Source organism: Typha latifolia, chromosome 3, assembly GCF_019914945.1.
Source record: "Typha latifolia isolate L0001 chromosome 3, TyphaL0001v2, whole genome shotgun sequence".
Classification (NCBI taxonomy): domain Eukaryota; kingdom Viridiplantae; phylum Streptophyta; class Magnoliopsida; order Poales; family Typhaceae; genus Typha; species Typha latifolia.
The window spans coordinates 491688-510961 of NC_133088.1; the positions used below are offsets into that span (position 1 = coordinate 491688).

Genomic DNA, 19274 nt, shown 5'->3' on the forward strand with positions numbered 1-19274 from the left:
CGTGGAGTTGACGTTGACTAGCATTAAGTGAGCCGACGGTGACTCTGCTTTAGTTCATTGTGATTATGGACGACGTAGACTCACAAAATACTCTAGAATTTTTTTGTTTAATTCAAACAATTTAATTTCTCCACGCAGGAAAGCATGACTTTGAATCAGTTGATTAGCAGACGCGTTTAATGGTCAAACTAAATTTGGAGTACGTTGGATTAGGGGAAGGCTTGACTTACCTTTACCTGTTGCATTTCCATCTTCTGGTAGTGGACTTGTAGCGTTGCCGGAATCCCTTCCCTTAGAAGGCGAAGGTGTAGGCGCCGCCGCATCATCCTCAGCCAAAAGGTTATAGAAAGGAGCTACTTCGTATCGAATATAGCAAGTCTCCCCTTTAACTCTTCCTCCCTGCTTCCCGTTGCAGCACGCCGGAATTTTTGAGATGGCATCCGTCAGGCACTCATAGCACCCGCCGTCCGACAAGTCCCTCGTGCACTGCACTAACCCGTAAATCTTCTGAAAGCTCGTAAAATTCGCCGCGCCAGTCGCAAACATCCGCGGCGATCCGTACGCTGCCTTCTGAGCGAGTGTGTACATGAGCTGGCCTAGCAAGGTATTAAACAGTTTCGGTTGCGTAACGTTATTTGCATTCCACATGTAGAACGTCACTGGCTCCACCATGGAGAAGAAACTTGTGTTCGAGTAGCGGAGAAGGCAATCCTCGTACCATATCGTCGACGACATGCCATGCGGGCACTGCTCGACGATGCCGTGGATTGAGGTGTTGAGGCAGCTGCGGCAATCGGCGGGGAAGAGATCGCCACGGCATAAGGCGAGGCCATAAACTTGATTAGGGTACCGGCCGACTGTGTCGTTGGCGAAGCCGGATGGGACGGCGGCGGAGGAGAGGGAGGAGAGGAGGAGGTTGAGGTTGGATTGGAAGGTACTCTTGGTTGTATAGTTTGCGTCGGTTGGGCAGGTAGTCCATAAGATGCCTTCTGAGATGGCTATGGGAATATGAGTTAAGATGAGAAGGGATAGGAGGAGGAGTTGTAGGGAGTTGAGGAGGATAGGAAACTGCATTGTTTCTGAGATGTGTTCTTGCATCTCTGTAGAGGAGATAGAGCGGAATAAGAAAGAAAGACTATAAGAGGTATCATTTTATGGAGGCATGGATATGGATATATGGGAACCGCTGGCGAACTATTTATCTTATGTTGTAAGTCAAATCAGTGGAATACGACGTCTATCTAGAGTCGAATAATAGGATGTGCGGTCGATTTATGAGCAATCTAATGCGTGTGGAATTAATAAATGAGAAAGTTCTTTTTTATTATTGACTTTTGACTGTTGACTGTTTCAAAACTAATTTCCTCTTGACATCCACTAATGGCCCCAAATAGTGATCTTGCATATAAATCCAATGAAGTTCAATGAGAAAACACAATATGGGATTCATTTCAGTCTGATGTTTTTTTCTCAAATGAATCAAATTGATTTCTTTATAAGCTGAAATCAATTGAATTCGATCTAGATTTGGTTCCGAACAGAGTACAAGAAAGCAAACAGGGTTACATCCACATACGAAGCTTGTAGAAACTCGTTCAACTTACTTTATAGAGAACAAACCCTTATAAAATGGGCTACCATAGCAGTCTAAGATACGATATGATAAGCAAGCTGATACATCCATCAGAACAGTTTCACTCGTACTACTGATCCTCTTCTGACCCTCACCGTGGTTCCAACTCAGAGACTGAGCCATTATTTCCTGAGACTACTTCCGGCGTGCTCCAACGCAATTCAGCATTTGCATGTCTCAAGCACATCCGGACTGTTGGTAATGTTTCTCGAAATAACAAAAGCAGGTGTCGAAGGAGCTGGAAGAGTGAAAGATGGACTGCTGAGCATCAGAATTACAGATGCCATGCTTGGTCTCACCAAGGGATCCTCCTGAACACATAGTAGTGCGATGTGAATGCATCTTATTACATCTTGCGGCCGGCACCGATTGGTGAGGCTTCTGTCGAGCACCTGGATTGGTGTCTCTTATCCCCAATTATGCCTAATGACTGATTTTCTGTCTATATAGTGAACGTGGACATGCATGGTCGGAGGATAAGTGGATAAGTCGGGCTGTTTGTATTTACCGTTTAACCCTTAATATTAAGAAAATTTTAGCAATCCACGCCATGCTCTTAATCTGCTCAGACATTGTTAAGACTTTTAATTGGAGAGACGTGACAAGCACGAAGATAACAGTTTCCATATTCCATCGTTGACGTTGACTAGAGTTATGTTCCGACAACCTTGACTCTTTTTTTTTTATTATTATTTTCTTTACCTTCCTTCCAGTGTGATAATTATAAGGTTTATTGAATGGATTTTCACAAAACATGCATGACGGAGATATTTCTCATTTTTCTAAGATTTACATCAAACATTCCTGCATTTGGACTAGAGAACTTCTAAGCCTCCCAAACATAAGCTATTAGCAGGGTCATCTCAAGAGAAATCTAGTCCTAAACGTGATAGAATGGTAGAAGTCTAGAAGACAAAAATGAATGGGGCCTTCATAAGAAAATGATTTATAACCTCCAGTTAGGGGCTTGGGCTCAGAATAGCTCAAGACCTTGGAACTAGGGGCCCCCAAATTTTTAGGAAAATATGCTTATTTGAGTGATCAGCCAAATCATGGCCTAGGGCTTGCTTGAGCCTGTGGTGCATATTTGGTATTTGAAGCTAATTTTAAGAAGTGATACTTGAAAGATAATACGCGTTTTTGAGAGAAATGGTGGTGCAGATTTACCAATAAGACATATTTGTTACTAAAATTAAGTAATTAATTAAACATATGTAATTACTAACACATAAAGTTAGATATATTCGATTGTTACCTCCCCTTGAGCCTCCTGGTGGTGCACTGCTAAAATGAGGAGAAGTGGGAGGAGGAGATGCAGCCCTCACCGGCCCTAACGATGGCGATGCATGTGGCGCAGTCTCATTCTTGCGAACCAAAAGGTTAAAGAAAGGATACACCTCATATCGAATATAACAACTGTGCCCAAAAACCCTACATCCCGTACTCCCTGTGCAGCATGATCTAATTTTATCCACGAAATTTACGAGGCAATTGGTGCACTGCTGCTCCGACAGGTCTCTGGTGCACTGGGCCAACCCGTAAATCTTCGTAACGCCTGTAACGTTCACCACTTCGGTTGCGAACATCTGTGCGGATCCGTACACAGCCTCCGCAGTGAGATTGTCCATGAGAAGGCCTAGAATCTTCTTAAACAGTTGCGGTTTCTCAGCGTTGGCCGAGTTGCTCGTGCAGTACTTAGATGAGTACTCCAGGATGGAGAAGAAGCTTGTATTGGAGTAGCGGAGCGAGCAATCGTCATACCATACCATCGCCGACATGTCAAACGGACATCGAAACTCTATATCTTGGATCGAGTTGTAAATGCAACTTTTGCAGTCAGAAGGGGATAAGTCGCCGTGGCATAACGCGAGGCCGTACACTTTGTCCGGGTCTCGGCCTACGGTCCCGGTGGCGAAGCCGGAGGAGGTGGCGGCGGAGTTGAGGGAGGAGAAGAGGGTGTTGAGGTTGGCTTGGAAGGCGCTGTTGGCTTTGTACCTATCGTTTGAGCATTCGTTTTGTATGAAATCCGATTTAGTCGCGGGAATTTGGAGAATGATGAGAAGGGATAGGAGGAGAGACATAGTTCTTGTTACGTGTTTATGCATGCCTATGGGAGGGAGGAAATGTTAGAAAGAGATAAGTGGTGAATGGTGATATAGCTCCATGCAGGCAAGGACCGATGCATGGCCGCGAGTACTTGGCAAATGCAACGGATCAACAAATAGTCAATAGAAGCGTCAGATTTCGCTATTGAGAAAAGGACAAGTCGCGGCCCTTGTCCCGTTAGTCACAGATGGAATAATTGATGCAGGGGTTTTGTTTCTTGGACATTTTAAGCTCAAATCATCTACCAATGAAGGCATTTAGTATAAATATTCAATTAACAAATTTCCACGACATAATCAAGTTCAATCCATTATCCAGAACAAATCTCCAAGATGTGCTCATAGGCCGTTCTGGGTTGGATTCGGGCCCAAAAAGTCGGGCCACCATCCGATACGGCCTTGCTTTCTCAGATTCGGGACATTGTCCATGGAGTAAGCGGGTTTCAGATTGGGTGGGGCCTAGGCCTGCGTGCTACTTCAACGTTGCCATTGCCCAAAGCCCAAAGCCGCACTGCGGCATTGTAGTTAGCAACTTCTAGGCATCGGGAAACGTCTCCTCGTTCCGATAGTACCGAAACGGGGATGGAGGAGATAAGAGCAAAGCAAGAATTCGTGTACAGAGTGAGCACCGCCGCGGAATGGGAAGAGCTGCAGAGGTCTGGCGCTGTTCTTGGTGGGGATCTGGACCGCAGAACTGGATGTATTCACCTCAGCGACCTTTGCCAGGTACGGTAGTAAAGAAGAAGCCGGATGGTTGTCACAAAGTTGCAATAACTAGGATTTCTCAATTGGGTTGGCGTTTTGGTCCACTTTATGCATTGGTGTGATGCAAAGATGGGAATTTGATGCAGGTGAAGATGGTTCTGACGAACTACTTTAAGGGAAGGGAGGACCTTTACTTGCTCCAGATCGACACTGGTAAGGTATGGATTTTCTTTCCTGATCCTCTCGCTTTCGATTTATTTTGTGAATTGCGTCTTTGTGCTCTTGGATTTCTCTTGATCCTCAGATGGGGTTGCGACAAGCTGTAAAACTGGGAGATGAGGGTGGGGGTAGGGAGGGACGCGGTGTAGTGATAACTGTGAATTGCCATTAATCAAAACTCTCATCTTTTGAGTTGTCATTGATTTGGGCTCTTTGAAACTGAAGTTGATCTCTCTATGGAAAGGTGAAAACTGATGAGGCAGATTCTGCAACCGTTGTTATATGTCTATAATCTGACTGCCCACGTTTCACTATATACATCTAGACACTTGATGGATATTTGCTCCAGTAATCTGTGGGTCATTTCACTACCAAATGAGCTTATAGGTCTAGATTTTTCTTGTCCACAGATCAATGCTTCAGTGTGGCAATAGTTATGGACTTGCATGTTTTAAGACTCACTACATTTATAAAGTTCTTTGATGGGATATTCTGCGGATCTGGATATTCTTCAGATGTCCATTAATCATGCAATATTCTCCATTCACATCTACTGTATTCTATTTTTCGAGACCATTAAGAGAGCATGTTGTTGTCATCATGTAGGACAATCATTATATTAGGCTTCAAAATTTCTCTTTCTTGATATAATTTTTTTTTTCATGTAGATCGTATGTTTTTATTGCTCGAAAATTGAATACATCCAGAGTTCTTGCCACGAAGAGGAATTGGAGACTAGCAATTGATTATAAATATATCTCCTAAGATAACTGCCTCCCCACCCAAATTTTTATTATGGTCCCATCAGATTAAATCAAATTAGATTTCTGAGGATAAATTTAAGGAGCAGTATTCTCCTATTCATTTTTGTCAGACTATTGTTACTAGATTTTTTTTAAAACTTTCTGTTCATCTGTAGAGTTGCTTCTCATTTTTCACTATCTTTTCATTGGAAAAGGAAATTATGAATTCTATCTGTCTCATCTGCTTGGGAAGCAAAAAAATGATTCATGCAGCATCTAGTCACTTATTTTCTTCCTGTATCAGTGTAATATTCACTATATACACTAAATTTTGAGAGTTTGTATTTCCTGTCACAATCTTTACAGCTTGGGGAGGGATTAGTTTATGAAACAGTTGATGGTTCCAACTATTTCCCACATTTCTACGGCCCCGCCAGGAGCTTCAGCCCTCTTCTACTTGATTTTGTTGCAAAGGTTGAGAAACTGGAAGTAACGAACAACGAGTTCAATTGTGGTCTACTTGATCAACTTGGAAGCTGAATCCACAGTAATTGCAATGTCCGCTTTCGTTAGTACCTCTCATACCTTGTATATATGTAGTTCATTTCTGCTGCTAAAATCTTTCATTGTTTGCACTGTAAACTTGATTTGTGTGAATGAAAATGTTAAAATATTATCAATATGATATTTGTACTCATGAATTATCTTTGTCTAATACATTATCTGATCCATGCTCAATCCTTGTGATGTCCTCAAGAAGATCAATGTGCTTATCTTTTGTGCTGGAGCTTGTAAATTAAATTTCAACCTAGTGAATTTTGTGTATAGCTGAAAATATCAGCTGAAGAGGTTCATTTATCATCTTATGTACTGCTTTTCTCTTTGGTCATTAGAATTGCTAATTTTCTCAATCTTAGTTTAAGCGTTAAGATCTTGAAGCTGGTTTCAATTTGGTAATTACCTGGAATTGCTGTCTGTCTATGGCCAACATTAATGTTGATCTTTTTCGCATTAACTTCGTGGAGATTTTACTCGATTTAGAAGCCTCCACGAAAGCAGGAATAAGTTGCAGTCGCGGTCAAATTCATGCAAGTCCAATGCAGTGGATATTTTGAATGGAAGATGGGTACAAGTTTTTGATTGGTTAGCGAAGGAAATTGCGAGAGATGCAAATATTTACATTATGTAGAGGATTGGTAGTTGATCTGTGATCTAGTTTTTCTTCTAGTTTCCCAGCTTAACTTCTCCGTCAAGTTTAACTCCTTGTTCTCGACCTTCGTAGACCGTAGCTTTCAAAAGAGAAAATTGGAACTAACTCCCATTTCCAATCCGGAAGACTTCTCATAGTCTATGTTCCCTCCTCCTCCTCCTCCTACTACACCCCTTCTCCATTAACTCCAAACATCTTCCATTATGATCTCTAATCCCTTCCTTGTCCTCCCCAACATCCAGTTGCTTCTCTTCCTCTCCCTTATTCTCATCACTTTCCACACTGTCATCGCAGACGACTCCTTTGTATGGCTTGTTTGCTCCTCAAAGGACTCCAACTTCTCCACCAACAGCACATACCAATCCAACCTCCACCGCCTGCTCACTAAGCTCCCTTCCGTCGCCTCCCCCTCCGGCTTCTCCATCATACCCGAAGGCCAACCACCTGACCAAGTCTTTGGCCTCGCCCTCTGCCGCGGCGATGTCTTCCCCTCCCAGTGCAAATCTTACCTGTCCACCGCCGTCGACGGCATTATCAGCCGCTGCCCAGTTGGAAAAACTGCCGCGATATGGTACGATAAATGCCTTGTACGTTACTCTTCCGTCAACTTCTCCTCCGTCGACGACACTGCATTTAGACAGATACTCTACAACGTCGGAGATATCTCAAACCCGGAGAGTTTTGAAGAATTGTACATGGTGTTAATGGGTGATCTCACGCAGAAGGCTGCGTATAACTCCGATCGGATGTTTGCAGTCGAAAAGGCAAATTACACGAGCTCTGTAAAGTTGTATGGGTTGGTGCAGTGCACAAGGGACCTCACAAGGGAGGAATGCTACCAATGTTTGCATTTATCTCAGACACAAATGTTACAGTGCTGTTGGGGAAAGCAAGGAGGCGTGGTGTTAGCTTACAGTTGCTATCTTCGGTTTGAGATCTATACTTACTATGATGAGTCCTTGGCGGAGCCGCTGCTGTTGTCGCCACCACCATCAACATCTACACTCTCACCAAAATCAGAGCCAGTGGGCGATTCCGGCACCACACCTGCAAGGAGAAAGGATGGAAGTGAGTCTCAGAGTACTCTCCTTTTATATCTTAATCTTGAAGTGGACTGAAAATTTAGAATCATTGACGAAAAGTTGTCAATTTGTCAATCAATGTATCAGAAGAAGGCTGATACAGGTACCTTATTATCTGGAATTCTCAATTCTAAATCATGAGAAACTGGGCATACAAAAAGTATGGCTAGAATGTTGGAACATGTGATAAGACAGGTAGAACAATAGATCACTTTATTGATCATCTTCTAAATAACACAGAACGAATCTATAAGTTATTATCTTGTTTTAACTTTTGATGCACACTCAGTACATGTTTCTTGTCCTCAAGAGAACTTTTCAGAGGTCGCCTTGATTAAAAATTTAGAAAAAGATACCATCAATAAGAAGATATCCATATCTCTGATGGTTTCCTGAATTTGTAGTTCACAGCTATTATGGATTACTTAAATCATCTTCTTTGTCTACAGCCGTGACTTCACGCTTTGTTTCTCTTCAATTCCTCTAGTTATCTCTCATTTCTGCGTATACTCTGAAAACATATATTATGATTCTGTGTCTGCAGAAGTGCTTGCATGAGAATCTATGAATATTCCTTTCACAATTCAAATCTTCATCAAATGGCAAGTCTCACTCAAATGCTTTAATTCTCTTCTGGGGTTCAGGAAGCAGGGACAAAAGGAAGATACTTGCTCTTGTTGTCATAGTTCCAGTCGGTGCTCTGATGCTTCTCTCAGCGTGCTTTCTTTATATGAGGAGGAGGAGAGTTCCTGCTCCTGGTGAGTAGTTAGAATGTAAAATGTGCATCAGTTATGAGCATGCAGAATTAATACATTAAATACAAATATTGTCTTGATTCTAAGATGTTTTTGTTGTGCTGCAGATGCTGCAGATGTGGAGAAAAGAAATGAAGAATCTCTGCTATTTAATTTGGATACAATCAAAGTCGCTACTGACAACTTTGCGAACAGAAATAAGCTTGGAGAAGGTGGATTTGGATGGGTTTATAAGGTAATAATTAGTGTAGAGTCTGTAGACTCTGACTTCTAATGTATGTTGTAGTAGTAAGTATTCACTTGAACAAGCTATTCTTCTAATACTATCCTAAATTTGCCATAGGGAATACTTCCTGGTGGACAAGAAATAGCTGTTAAGCGGCTTTCAATTAATTCAAGGCAAGGATTAATAGAACTGAGAAATGAGGTTGTCACTGTTACTAGAATTCAACATAAAAATCTCGTAAGGCTTTTGGGTTTCTGCTTGGAGGAGAATGAGAAGATGCTAATCTATGAGTTTCTTCCACATCAAAGCCTCGACAAATTTTTATTCAGTATGTCCTGAATGCTTCTTCGCCTAAAATCAAATAGAATGAGAAGATTTTTTTTTATTAAAAAAACTCTTTATATTCTACACATTGAACTTTCCTGCACTATGATTTATCTTTCATCTACACATTTACTTTAATGACAACTTAAAATTTTCTTTCTTATTTTATATTCTTTCTTCTGGAATTTTTTTTTTTTTCTGTAGAACTTGTTTTATTTACAAGTAGGTCACGGTTTCCTACTTTTCTTCTTAGATGAAGAAAAGTAGTTCTTCTTTATTGATCATTATGTTGGATTCAGTGGCTTGAGTTTGAATTTCTGATCAAATAGATCCCAACAAATGTGGACAATTAGACTGGCGAAGGCGCTACAAGATTATTGAAGGAATTGCTAGAGGGCTTCTCTACCTTCATGAAGAGTCTCGGCTCAAGATTATTCATCGGGATCTTAAAACAGGCAACATTTTGTTAGATCAATTCATGAATCCTAAAATCTCAGATTTTGGTCTTGCAAAGCTCATTGACATGGAGAAAACAAGAGGAGTTGCTAGTCGAATTGCTGGGACAAAGTAATGTGAAATGTACCTTTCTTTTTGTATCCTTACCTAGATAAAAATGCTCACTGTATCCTAATAACTAGTAAAAATTATCAACTCTTTCTGAGTCTCTACCACTGATTATAGCATTTTTTTTCATTAGAACATTGGTAGGGTGAAAGAAAGCTTTTCAAGAAAATTTTGCTCAATAAACTCACTTTGCAATTAATTTGTGAAAACTTTTGTACAATTTTAGTACTGATATTTTGGTTTCTTTTCTTCAAAGATTTGACTCTTACATGATGTTGCGCAGTGGATACATGGCGCCGGAGTATGTTATGTATGGACATATGTCAACTAAATCAGATGTATTTAGCTTTGGAGTTTTGGTTCTAGAAATTATAACTGGTCGACGAGTTACAGAGTTTCATGGATCAGGCCATGCCGCAAACATCTTGAGCTATGTAAGCACTTGCAATCTCTAACACCATTAATATTGAGTTGGTGTCCAATTCCAATAGTTGATATTTATGAGCATATTTCTCGCTTTCTTAAAATAGATATGGAAGAATTGGATCAAAGGAAGGCCATTACAAACAATGGATCAACGTCTAGGTGGGAGATACCACAAAAATGAAGCCATGAGATGCATCCACATAGGGTTACTTTGTGTCCAGGACGACCCAAAAAAGAGACCTACGATGTCAACAGTGGTTCTCATGCTCAGCAGTTACTCAATGAACCTGCCTATACCTTCCTCTCCTGCATTTCTGGTTCAAGGCAGCACTACCACTGAGAATAGTACAGCAAATGAAGCTGGTAACTGCAGTAAAACAAAGCAGTCCTCCAGGGAAAAGAGAAAGTCTAGATTAGTATCTGCAAATAATGTTACCATTACTGATATGGAACCTAGATAGATGATATTTTTAGTTGCTGATAGTTTGTATCCATGTAATCACTTGCGTCAATAAACAGAAACACATAATCTTTGTCCTTGGGGATGAAGATATATACACACATATTGACTAAGGAAAGGAGAGAAAAAAGTATGTATTATTTGACAGACAAGATTTTACTTGTGTCCTTCCTTTTACTTGAGATAATCAAGTCCTTTATGTTATGATTGTTAACACATCAACCAAACTTTGATGAGCCAAAATTATCGTGGTTCCATTTCAGTGATTGAGACATTATTTGCAGAGAATGGTCTGATGATTAATCTGCTCTTATTAGACTGCTCTCGCAGTTCTTCCCCCTCGGTCACATTGAACTCGCCATTTTTGTATGTCCACTTCAAGTAACCAGGCACTGATGGCTTCAAACGAATGGCTTCGCTACTACTGAGCAAGAGAATGAGTGCTGCCATAGTAGGTCTCTTTGCTGGGTCCTCCTGAACACATAGCAGCCCAACTTGAATGCAGCTCAACGCTTCTTGTTCTTGATACCGACCACCTAGACTTTGATCCACAACCAATAGTGGCGTTCCTTCATTCCAATGATGCCATACCTTTTTAAGAAAATGAAAAATGAAAGCTCTCATTTAAGGGATTGCATCATTGAACTGTAGTGGATCATAAATGATCAACCTATAATGGAGGATGAGTGCTTACATAGCTTAGAAGGTCCGCTGCAAGCTCGGATTCTTGGAAACCATTGTTCCTTCTGCCAGTCACAATCTCTAAAATCAATACACCATAACTAAACACATATGAACTCGTTGAAAAGAGGCCACTTCGAGCATATTCTGGTGCAATGTATCCACTTTCAAAAAGGAGAAGGCAAGATGTGAGAATTAATTACTTTTAGATTCCAGACTATTGACTAGTATTACAGAAAGGAAAAGTAGATATAAAGATTCAAAGTTTGTCAGCTGGGCTTGCGTTTACCGTGTACCAGCTATTCGATTGGTGCACCCGTGGGATTTATCTAAGTCAGAGAGCTTTGCAAGACCAAAGTCTGAAACTTTAGGATTCATGTTTTCATCTAGCAAGATATTGCTTGCTTTTAGATCTCGATGAATGATCCTTAGTCGTGAATCTTCATGAAGATAAAGAACTGCTCGACCAATTCTTTCGATAATCTTGTATCGTATTCCCCAGTCTAGTTGTTCTTGTTGGACAGGATCTGCATCATGAAAATGATAAATACAACACATCATCAGGTAGTATAAGATTTTCTCAATGGAAAAAAAAAAAGAATCAGCTATATGAATTGATCAATTGACAGTATATTCCTCAGTAACAGCAGTAGCTTTATTTGCCACTGTTCCAGATTATTGGATGAAGGAAAGCAATTTATTATTATAAAATTGGAGTACTGAATTGGATAACATTTACGTATACACAATTTATCAAAATTATTATAAAATTGTAGTACTGAATTCCAGATAATTAAGAATGTATCCTCTAATAAATCAAGTTTGAATTGCTTTTATCGTTTAATCAGTTATAACCATATGATTCCAGCAATAGAATCAATAATCATGGTCCGATTTGGCTACAAATTTGTGAGGGAATGCCTAGGATAATGTAGAATGCGTATGATGGAACTTACCAAACAAAATTTTGTCAAGACTTTTATTGGGAACGTACTCGTAGACAAGAAGTTTCTCCTGCTGTTCCAAGCAACATCCCATCAATCTTACCAGGTTTCTGTTCTGAAGCTTAGCAACCAGAAACACCTCATTTTTTAGTTCTTCTAAACCTTGCTTGGACCTTCTCGAAAGCCTTTTAACAGCAATTTCTTGGCCATTCTGTAATATTCCCTGTACTTTATATTCAACTTTTGGTTAGTTTCCACAGCAATGTTATTGCATTTTAGAATGAATCTTTAGTCCTCAATGGAAGAATTACCTTGTAGACCGGGCCAAACCCACCTTCCCCGAGCTTATTTGCATCAGAGAAGTCATCTGTGGCAGACTTAAGGGTTGCCAAACTAAAGAGTAGGGACTCCATACTTGCAATCTGCTCATCGTCAGGATTTGCTTCATATTAAGCGTATGGACAAACAAAAGTAAATAAAAATTATGCTTTTCGAGCTAATTGAGAGTTATTAGTTGCAGGAGACTTACGATGCATGTCTCTTAGTGCTTTCCTTCTTTGCAAACAAATACAAGTGGCAGCGAGCAGAACCAAAGTGGCAACAACAGGGACAGAAATTGTAACTGTTTTTCTTTTTTTATCAGCTTTACCTACATCATAATGAACAGATAGCATTTATACTTTCGAGTATCTTGATCGAATTGCCATTCAGAAGATAAGTGAACATGGACATAAGTAATGCCGCATGCAGGGAGATGATATGATGAGGAGGGTATCAAGAGTAGATCCCAGAGTTTTTCTTTTTCGTCATACTTCAGTCGATCTTTGGGTGGGAAAAATTAAGTTTGGGTCACAGTAATTGGTGGAGAGTGACAAGTGGGACGCGGACAGCTCTTTTCACCACTAACCTCGCCTTACAGGCATTTCGTCAAACAGAGGAAAAGAAAAGCCAATTTGTTGACTAAAAATCGCACCTTTCGTTGCACGGATGATTCCGTGAGCAGAGGTTGAGGCCACCGGTGGTGGCGACAGCGGCGGAAACGGAGGAATAGGAGAAGGAGCCGGAACATTCGAGTCGGTGCCATTTAGCAGAGCCATGGGGACGAGAGACGTGTTGAAGAATCTATAAGTCTCGTATCTAATACTACAGCTCAACCTCAGCGCCTGTCCCCCAGTAGTTTCGTTGTTGTCCGACAACATCTGACGAACCGCATCCTCGAGGCACTTCTCACAGTCGCTGGTCGATAGATCTCGTATGCAATCCATCATCCCGTAGATATGACCCTCCGAGGAATTCCCCACTCCCCCACACGTTCCCAAACCTTTCTCCTTAACGCTTGTCAAGATGCTGTTCATTAGCGCCGTTACATGCGCCGTCCATATCACACCATTCTCCGCCCTCCGCGAGTAGAAGGCACAAGTGGTATTCTCGTTCTCGTCAAAGAGGGAGAAAGGTTGCTCCCCGTACCGGAGGAGGCACGTGTCGTCGTACCGCAGCGCCGCGGACGTGCAGTCTCGCTCGATGGCGGCGTAGGAGGAGTTGAAGCAGTCAGAGCAGCGGTCTCGAGGGACGTCCAAGCGACACTGTGCGAGGACGTGGAAGGTCGAGCCTATGTTCTCTGTGTGGTGCTTGTCCTTGGTGTCCAGAGCTTTGTTGATGGTCGTGCTCAGGAGGTTGTCGAACATATTGTCGGGTAAGACATATTCAGGTACGCCGACGCAGTATTGGAGGCCGGGATCCTTGAAATGGGCCTTGAGGGGACTCGTAAGGAGAAGAAGGAGTAAGCCATGAACGAAGTACAGGAGGAGAAGAACAGGGGAGGAAGAGGTCATGGCTGGAGTGAAGGTAGAAGAGGATAGAGGAACCTTGATGATAAACTCTGAAAGCTCTCTTCCACGAACATTACCATTTGGTTTTCGTTTGACAAGTCTACGTAGCACCGACTTCCAGCGTCAACTAATAAAGGAGCAGCTAACTACTCTCTTGATGAGTGGGACTGGGACACCTGTGGAATGACTTGCCGCTTGTGGAAGTTGTTCTCTTTGCGAGTTTACTCCGGCAAGGCCGGATCGCCTTCGTCTGCGTCTTTGCCAAATCCACACGGTGTGGCCTACTTCAGGGGTGAAGACCGATCGGATACAAATGTACAGATACATATCCTCTAAATAGGATTATTGATACAGATAGGGGTCGGATCCCTCTCAATTACATATGCTACTGTTAGAGATCCTCTCAATTACTAGATCTATTGAGTCACTGCGATGCGGTTAGAACTTGGCTATTAAATATGGCATATAGTTAGTTACCTGTACTTGGAGATCTAAATTTATTTGAACTGTATATTTCTTTTTCATTTGTTTGAAAGATTTTTCTATTTTCTAATATCTTATGAGATAACATCCATGATCCATCCATGTATACATTCAGAAATGGATCATTCACAAGCACTAAAACAATTTCTATAGCCAAGAAAAGAACGAAAGAAAAAGGGGCGAGAAATTGGTTCAGAGCTAGAGGAGGACAAAACCAAGACTTTCTACAATTTTCTCACACTATCAGCATATGAACTCCAATGCTCTTGGTTTCTTCTCTTGAATTCTGATCCAGAACCCAACCCTCCACAGACATGTAGCGAGGGTCACAATGTCGTTGAGACGATTCTAAGGTCGTATGTTGCATGATTTAAGAAGTTTGTCAGAGAAATTTAAGTACTTGGCCCAAAGAGGCCTGAGTTGCGGGAATGCTATGTCCAACCAAGGCTTAGCTCTGCCATTGAAATGAATCACTGCTGCTCTCTCTGCATCTGCTACACTGGTGTTCTCTTGGTAACCAAGTCCAAGCATATGCCAATAGGGATCAATGACATGAACATGGTCATGAAAGGCTATCAAACCAGGAGGAAGAGTTCCTAACTGCCATAGACTGAGGTCCGATCTCAAGTTCTACAAACGAAAAGGATAACATATAAACTTACAAACAAACAAACATGTATCAAATTGCAAAGATTTTCTCAATAAATTCCAAAGCATACCTGTTGAAGCCAGTGGTGATAGGTAGCACTTATGTTGGTCTTTCTCCATGCATCTAGATCGAAAATATTCATGCCATATGCCCAAGCACACTCATTGGGATCGAAATTTTCCGATATCAAAGGGTGGGAAAAGTTCAGATAGTTCTTGAATCTCTTATACATGACAAACTTATCAGATCCTCTGCATGTTTCAACTGCGCCATTTACTTTACCTCGTAGATCAATGTCCCATAGAGGTTGGAGATCAGATTGGATGACAATATCGTCATCAAGAAACACTACCTTCTTAAGGCTAGGAAACAACTGCGACATCGATTGAAGGGTCAATACTTCCTGTACTTTAAAGAGGCTACAATACTTCTTTCTTGTTATTAAGAAATTTTGTGATGCAGGAGCTATGATCATAACATTGCCAAAATTATTAAAATTATGAGAATTTACAATAGTAATTTTCAAGCTTTCATATGGATAGAGAGTATAATGAATGCACTTCATGTATTGAAACTAAAAAAGTGAATGCTGACCTCTGGCAAATGGATGCGTATATGGTTCATGACGGACTGATACTTGGGACTCAAAGCCTGCAACTTTGCCGCCACCACCACCGGTTTCTCGCTAACATTTGCAACGATCACCGCCGACCCTCCTCGGAACTGCGAGCGCGCCTCCCGGTCCTTCTCCATCGCCTCCATCACCGGGACCCTCCCCCTCGCGAACCAATCAAACTGGTGCAACCCCTTCACCTCGACGACGGCCGGCCGCAGCGGGTGCAACGCGAACCACGCATGCATGGTTGCGTAGGTTTTGCGGTCGGTAACCACGTGGAGCACGACGGATTCGGGGGAGAGTGAGTTGGCGACGAGGGAAGCTGCGACGACGGCGGAGGCTATAACGTTGTCGGAGGCCAGGACGTAGTGATGGAGACTGGGGTTGGATAAGGAAGGGACGAGCTCCGCCGCCGGGAGCTGGAGGCGGGCGCCGGCGTTGGTTGAGTGCTCGTGAGCTAGACGTAGGGAGAGGCAGTGGAGGTGCTTGGGGATGCTGGTGGATGCCACGTGGCGGTAGAGGTACTCCTGGATCTTGGCCGTCCTTGTCTTCTGCTCTAGGAGAGAGATCTGCAAGGGTCAATGGTCAACGGTCAACTCGCAAAATTCTGAAGTTTTTTCTCTTACAAATATATTTAAAGGGAGAAGTTATCTGCAAATGTGTCTCTGAGAGTAAGTTCTCCCCGCAATACGAAGAAAACGTAGGAGGCGATATGCAAACTTCACAAATTCGAAGCATAACGGCTAGTTGCTCTGTTTGGGAATGTTACCATTGCTCTGAGCCTTAAAGCAAAGGATTTAGCATCTGATCTCTTGCTCTTCATCTCCGTCATGAACTCCTCCAATGATTGGGGAACATCCGATGCCATTACGAGTTCGTTGGTCTCACCTTCTTCCAGAATTTGATATATTTCCTCAGGAACCTTTAATAGTACAACTATTAAGTTTCAGTAATCTAATCTTAAAAGAAGCTAATATAAATATCAAATTTGATGCTTTAGAGTTTGAACTATTAATTACCCTCGACTCAAGCCTTCTTCCCCATATTCTTGGACCTAGCTTTTTCCCTACACATCCTATCAAAACCAACATATGCAACATCTTTATAATAAGATTTCTGGATTGTAAAATAACAGTGAGTTAATCTTCTTGTCCAGCAGAAAAGAAATGGCAAGAGCAAGAAGAAATGCTAAAAGAATTAAATCTTAATTGATTAGTAGTTGCAAATTCGACCATACCTACTCAATTTCTTTTTTCTTTCTTTTTTTTTTTTATTTTCAGGTAACAAGTCCTTTCTTCGACTGCCTACCAACATCTATAATACAAAAACTATATGCTCACCTAACTATTATACTTTATTGAATCAGCTAATGTGATGAATATATTTCCTTAATGCTCACGCTGCGTGATTCATTTAGTGAAATAGAATCTAAATCTAATAGTAAAATGTCATACTTTGTTAGTTAGTCGTCTCATTCATTGAAGAAAATTGGTGCTTGCTTCAGTCTTGCGCATGTTAGACCAAACATCATTATCATAGATAACCTCCTACATATTTTCAAGTCTAAATCAAACAGGGATCTAATACGTGCTTCATACCAATAGAAAATAGATACAATAAATTCAGATACTTTCGTGCATTTGGATAAAGTTGAAATTGACTCCTAATAATTTATAAATTTCGAAACAAACAAGAGCCTTAACTCAGTTATCAGTGGTACTATTGGATTCTTTAATTATTTTTTTTTTCTCAGCAGGACATTGTACATGTTGGTTAAAGCAATTTTATTGTATTCGAGGTACTAAAAGTGATTAACTAAAATTTCATACTTGTGAGAGTAGATTAATTTCAAGAACTAGTCATAATGTTCCATATGCAAACCATGCATTTTTTTTGCTTAAGAAAAAGAATTGAAGCTGACATGTATTTAAACCTCATTAAAATTTCATCATTCTAGATAAGTAGCATGTACTTACGAGTGAGAAGGATATAGGTTAACAAATCATATATAAAAGAGAAAAGAATACAAGATGTTAAGAAGCAACAAAAAAAAAAAGGAGACTAATTGCAGCACTAGTATTAACAGCCCTACCTAATGAAGAGCACTCTGTTTCAATTGTATCCATTGCTGTCAAAACAAAGACAAACCGGAGCATGAACGTCACAAAGAGCAGGGAGTAGAACACCATCCTATAGGAGAGCCGCCTCGACGCAACCTTGACCTTTAAGAAATCCCTCACGCCCTTCCCTGGAAACACTGTTACGTGCCTCATGCTCGGCGAGAAATGAAGCTGCATTACGATCTCCTAACAAGTGAGCTTAAGCACTAGGCAGGCGGTAAAGCAACGACCCACAAACTCCGCTACTTTGTCGAGACCTCTTTGGATTTCTGATTCACTTGCAAGGATCCAATGAGGCACAAGGAGAGGAGATGTTCCACATGAATGTAATAGGAGGCTAACTGGTGTTGACGTTGCTATCCTCCACCTACTTTGCTTAGAGCTTGGGCTAATGCTTCTCAACTGTTGCAGAGAATCTAAAAGAGAGTTGTTTTGAGAAAGTGACAAGGATTCAGGTGAGAGAGTGAATATAATTTGAGTTTGTCATGCAAATTTGGTACACAACTTTTTGTTTCTTTGACGTATGTCTCTTTTGGCTTGGTTTTGAAGTATAGATGGGATTAAATGTGTTATAAATCAACTAAAGCAGATGAGAGGCTGCTGTCTGCGATTTCAAACATTAGTCTGCGTTGCTTCCTTTGCCTTCAAACAAAGTAGAGAAGGGAAAGTGATCCAACAGCATCCTTCGACCAAGACAAAGACACCTCAACAAGTTGGTAGTAGAATTTTTCATTCAACTACTCTGCAGACAAGACCTTATTTTATCTTTTTATCAACTTATTTAGTAATCTTTGCTTGAAGCATGATAGAAGAAACATAAATGGATTAGAAAACAAAAGATTGTCTTAATTTATTACTCTCTAAGATGATAAAATTACGGGATCACAGCTCGAATGTACCTTAAAAAAATAGCTCATGTTATGCAGGATGAACTGGTAGAGGTCAATAGGCAGGGCTTATAATTTGACGCTTGTGATCAATAATAGCTATATTTAAAACAAGTGCGTCTCTCCATTAACTATTAACATCACCTAAAGTAGCTTTCCCAATGATGATTACTTCCACCATTCCAATTTCTCCAATGTTTAGAAGCTATGTATGATTTACCTCCTGACGGTTACCATTAATTTGGGAGGATAAGCGGTCTCTCCGGGTATCAAATGAAATGCAATTAATGTGGAAAGAACTGTATTCGAGCTCCTAAATCTTTCTTCTTTATTCACTGTGACAGGGTGGCTAGGAATAGAGGATTTAAATGACTTTTATGGTATTGCCATCTTTTTGTCACCTTCGTCATTGAACTGAAGCCATCAACTTCCCCCCAAATAGAGAGCATTTTCTTTTTCCCTTCGGATGCGATGCAGATTTCTCAGGGAATTAACAAAAAAGTTAACACAAGAATAAATAAGTAAACAAAAAGAGACTTCTTAATGGAAGCATTAGGACCCTTCTCATCATTTTATGTAAAATCCTCTGCCATGCACTTGTATATTCTTCACA

At 41.0% G+C, this 19274-nt stretch overlaps 7 protein-coding genes across 9 annotated transcripts in view; 3 read left to right on the forward strand and 4 right to left on the reverse strand.

The window, feature by feature from the left end:
* LOC140783451 (kinesin-like protein KIN-14N) overlaps positions 1–148 on the forward strand; it is a 4113-nt gene extending 3965 nt beyond the window's left edge. The window contains exon 10 of the mRNA XM_073130342.1: positions 139–148. Coding sequence (XP_072986443.1) covers positions 139–148 — 10 coding nt within the window. The remainder of the gene's footprint in view (positions 1–138) is intronic.
* Positions 149–183: 35 nt separating this feature from the next.
* Positions 184–1098, reverse strand: LOC140783453 (cysteine-rich repeat secretory protein 38-like). The gene has a single exon (XM_073130343.1). The coding sequence runs from the start codon at positions 1096–1098 to the stop codon at positions 184–186; it is 915 nt and encodes a 304-aa protein (XP_072986444.1).
* Positions 1099–1535: 437 nt separating this feature from the next.
* LOC140784240 (cysteine-rich repeat secretory protein 38-like) lies at positions 1536–3733 on the reverse strand. The gene is made up of 2 exons (XM_073131517.1): positions 2889–3733; positions 1536–1944 (listed from the first exon to the last, which is right to left on the reverse strand). Exons 1-2 carry the CDS (start codon positions 3712–3714, stop codon positions 1811–1813), a joined length of 960 nt encoding a protein of 319 aa, XP_072987618.1. The 5' UTR covers positions 3715–3733; the 3' UTR covers positions 1536–1810.
* A 500-nt stretch (positions 3734–4233) lies between these two features.
* Positions 4234–6087, forward strand: LOC140784241 (uncharacterized). Of its 3 annotated transcripts, XR_012108235.1 has the most exons (4): positions 4234–4464; positions 4590–4661; positions 4748–4906; positions 5772–6087. XR_012108235.1 is itself a non-coding variant. In XM_073131518.1 (3 exons), exons 1-3 carry the CDS (start codon positions 4321–4323, stop codon positions 5943–5945), a joined length of 390 nt encoding a protein of 129 aa, XP_072987619.1. In that variant the 5' UTR covers positions 4236–4320; the 3' UTR covers positions 5946–6087. The 3 variants fall into 3 exon arrangements, 1 of the variants encoding a protein (XP_072987619.1); XR_012108234.1 differs by having other exon boundaries at positions 4236–4464; positions 4590–4906; positions 5772–5912; XM_073131518.1 differs by lacking the exon at positions 4748–4906 and having other exon boundaries at positions 4236–4464.
* A 140-nt stretch (positions 6088–6227) lies between these two features.
* LOC140784237 (cysteine-rich receptor-like protein kinase 15) lies at positions 6228–10656 on the forward strand. Its single transcript, XM_073131514.1, has 7 exons — positions 6228–7683; positions 8342–8455; positions 8560–8687; positions 8796–9006; positions 9332–9569; positions 9850–10000; positions 10097–10656. Exons 1-7 carry the CDS (start codon positions 6819–6821, stop codon positions 10451–10453), a joined length of 2064 nt encoding a protein of 687 aa, XP_072987615.1. The 5' UTR covers positions 6228–6818; the 3' UTR covers positions 10454–10656.
* LOC140784238 (cysteine-rich receptor-like protein kinase 10) lies at positions 10573–14399 on the reverse strand. The gene is made up of 7 exons (XM_073131515.1): positions 13051–14399; positions 12607–12726; positions 12389–12519; positions 12090–12300; positions 11423–11660; positions 11147–11297; positions 10573–11043 (listed from the first exon to the last, which is right to left on the reverse strand). Exons 1-7 carry the CDS (start codon positions 13907–13909, stop codon positions 10696–10698), a joined length of 2058 nt encoding a protein of 685 aa, XP_072987616.1. The 5' UTR covers positions 13910–14399; the 3' UTR covers positions 10573–10695.
* Positions 14400–14419: 20 nt separating this feature from the next.
* On the reverse strand, positions 14420–18214 carry LOC140784239 (probable galacturonosyltransferase 12). The gene is made up of 6 exons (XM_073131516.1): positions 17747–18214; positions 16674–16729; positions 16424–16576; positions 15633–16223; positions 15109–15411; positions 14420–15019 (listed from the first exon to the last, which is right to left on the reverse strand). Exons 1-6 carry the CDS (start codon positions 17949–17951, stop codon positions 14738–14740), a joined length of 1590 nt encoding a protein of 529 aa, XP_072987617.1. The 5' UTR covers positions 17952–18214; the 3' UTR covers positions 14420–14737.
* Positions 18215–19274: the final 1060 nt, after the last annotated feature.

Excerpts from the sequence above, each read along its gene's own strand:
- LOC140783453 (XM_073130343.1), bottom strand. The coding sequence starts at position 1,098 with ATGCAAGAACACATCTCAGAAACAATGCAGTTTCCTATCCTCCTCAAC.
- LOC140784240 (XM_073131517.1), bottom strand. The coding sequence starts at position 3,714 with ATGTCTCTCCTCCTATCCCTTCTCATCATTCTCCAAATTCCCGCGACT. Across the intron at positions 1,945-2,888 it reads ACCAGGAGGCTCAAGGGGAG|GAGGATCCCTTGGTGAGACC; the intron begins GTAACAATCGAA and ends CTATGTGTTCAG.
- LOC140784241 (XM_073131518.1), top strand. The coding sequence starts at position 4,321 with ATGGAGGAGATAAGAGCAAAGCAAGAATTCGTGTACAGAGTGAGCACC. Across the intron at positions 4,465-4,589 it reads ACCTCAGCGACCTTTGCCAG|GTGAAGATGGTTCTGACGAA; the intron begins GTACGGTAGTAA and ends AATTTGATGCAG. Across the intron at positions 4,662-5,771 it reads TCCAGATCGACACTGGTAAG|CTTGGGGAGGGATTAGTTTA; the intron begins GTATGGATTTTC and ends CAATCTTTACAG.
- LOC140784237 (XM_073131514.1), top strand. The coding sequence starts at position 6,819 with ATGATCTCTAATCCCTTCCTTGTCCTCCCCAACATCCAGTTGCTTCTC. Across the intron at positions 8,456-8,559 it reads GAGGAGAGTTCCTGCTCCTG|ATGCTGCAGATGTGGAGAAA; the intron begins GTGAGTAGTTAG and ends GTTGTGCTGCAG. Across the intron at positions 10,001-10,096 it reads CCGCAAACATCTTGAGCTAT|ATATGGAAGAATTGGATCAA; the intron begins GTAAGCACTTGC and ends TTCTTAAAATAG.
- LOC140784238 (XM_073131515.1), bottom strand. The coding sequence starts at position 13,909 with ATGACCTCTTCCTCCCCTGTTCTTCTCCTCCTGTACTTCGTTCATGGC. Across the intron at positions 12,727-13,050 it reads AATCATCCGTGCAACGAAAG|GTAAAGCTGATAAAAAAAGA; the intron begins GTGCGATTTTTA and ends ATTATGATGTAG. Across the intron at positions 11,661-12,089 it reads TCTTGACAAAATTTTGTTTG|ATCCTGTCCAACAAGAACAA; the intron begins GTAAGTTCCATC and ends TTCATGATGCAG.
- LOC140784239 (XM_073131516.1), bottom strand. The coding sequence starts at position 17,951 with ATGCAGCTTCATTTCTCGCCGAGCATGAGGCACGTAACAGTGTTTCCA. Across the intron at positions 16,730-17,746 it reads AACAGAGTGCTCTTCATTAG|GATGTGTAGGGAAAAAGCTA; the intron begins GTAGGGCTGTTA and ends TGGTTTTGATAG. Across the intron at positions 16,224-16,423 it reads CTTTAAGGCTCAGAGCAATG|ATCTCTCTCCTAGAGCAGAA; the intron begins GTAACATTCCCA and ends TGACCCTTGCAG.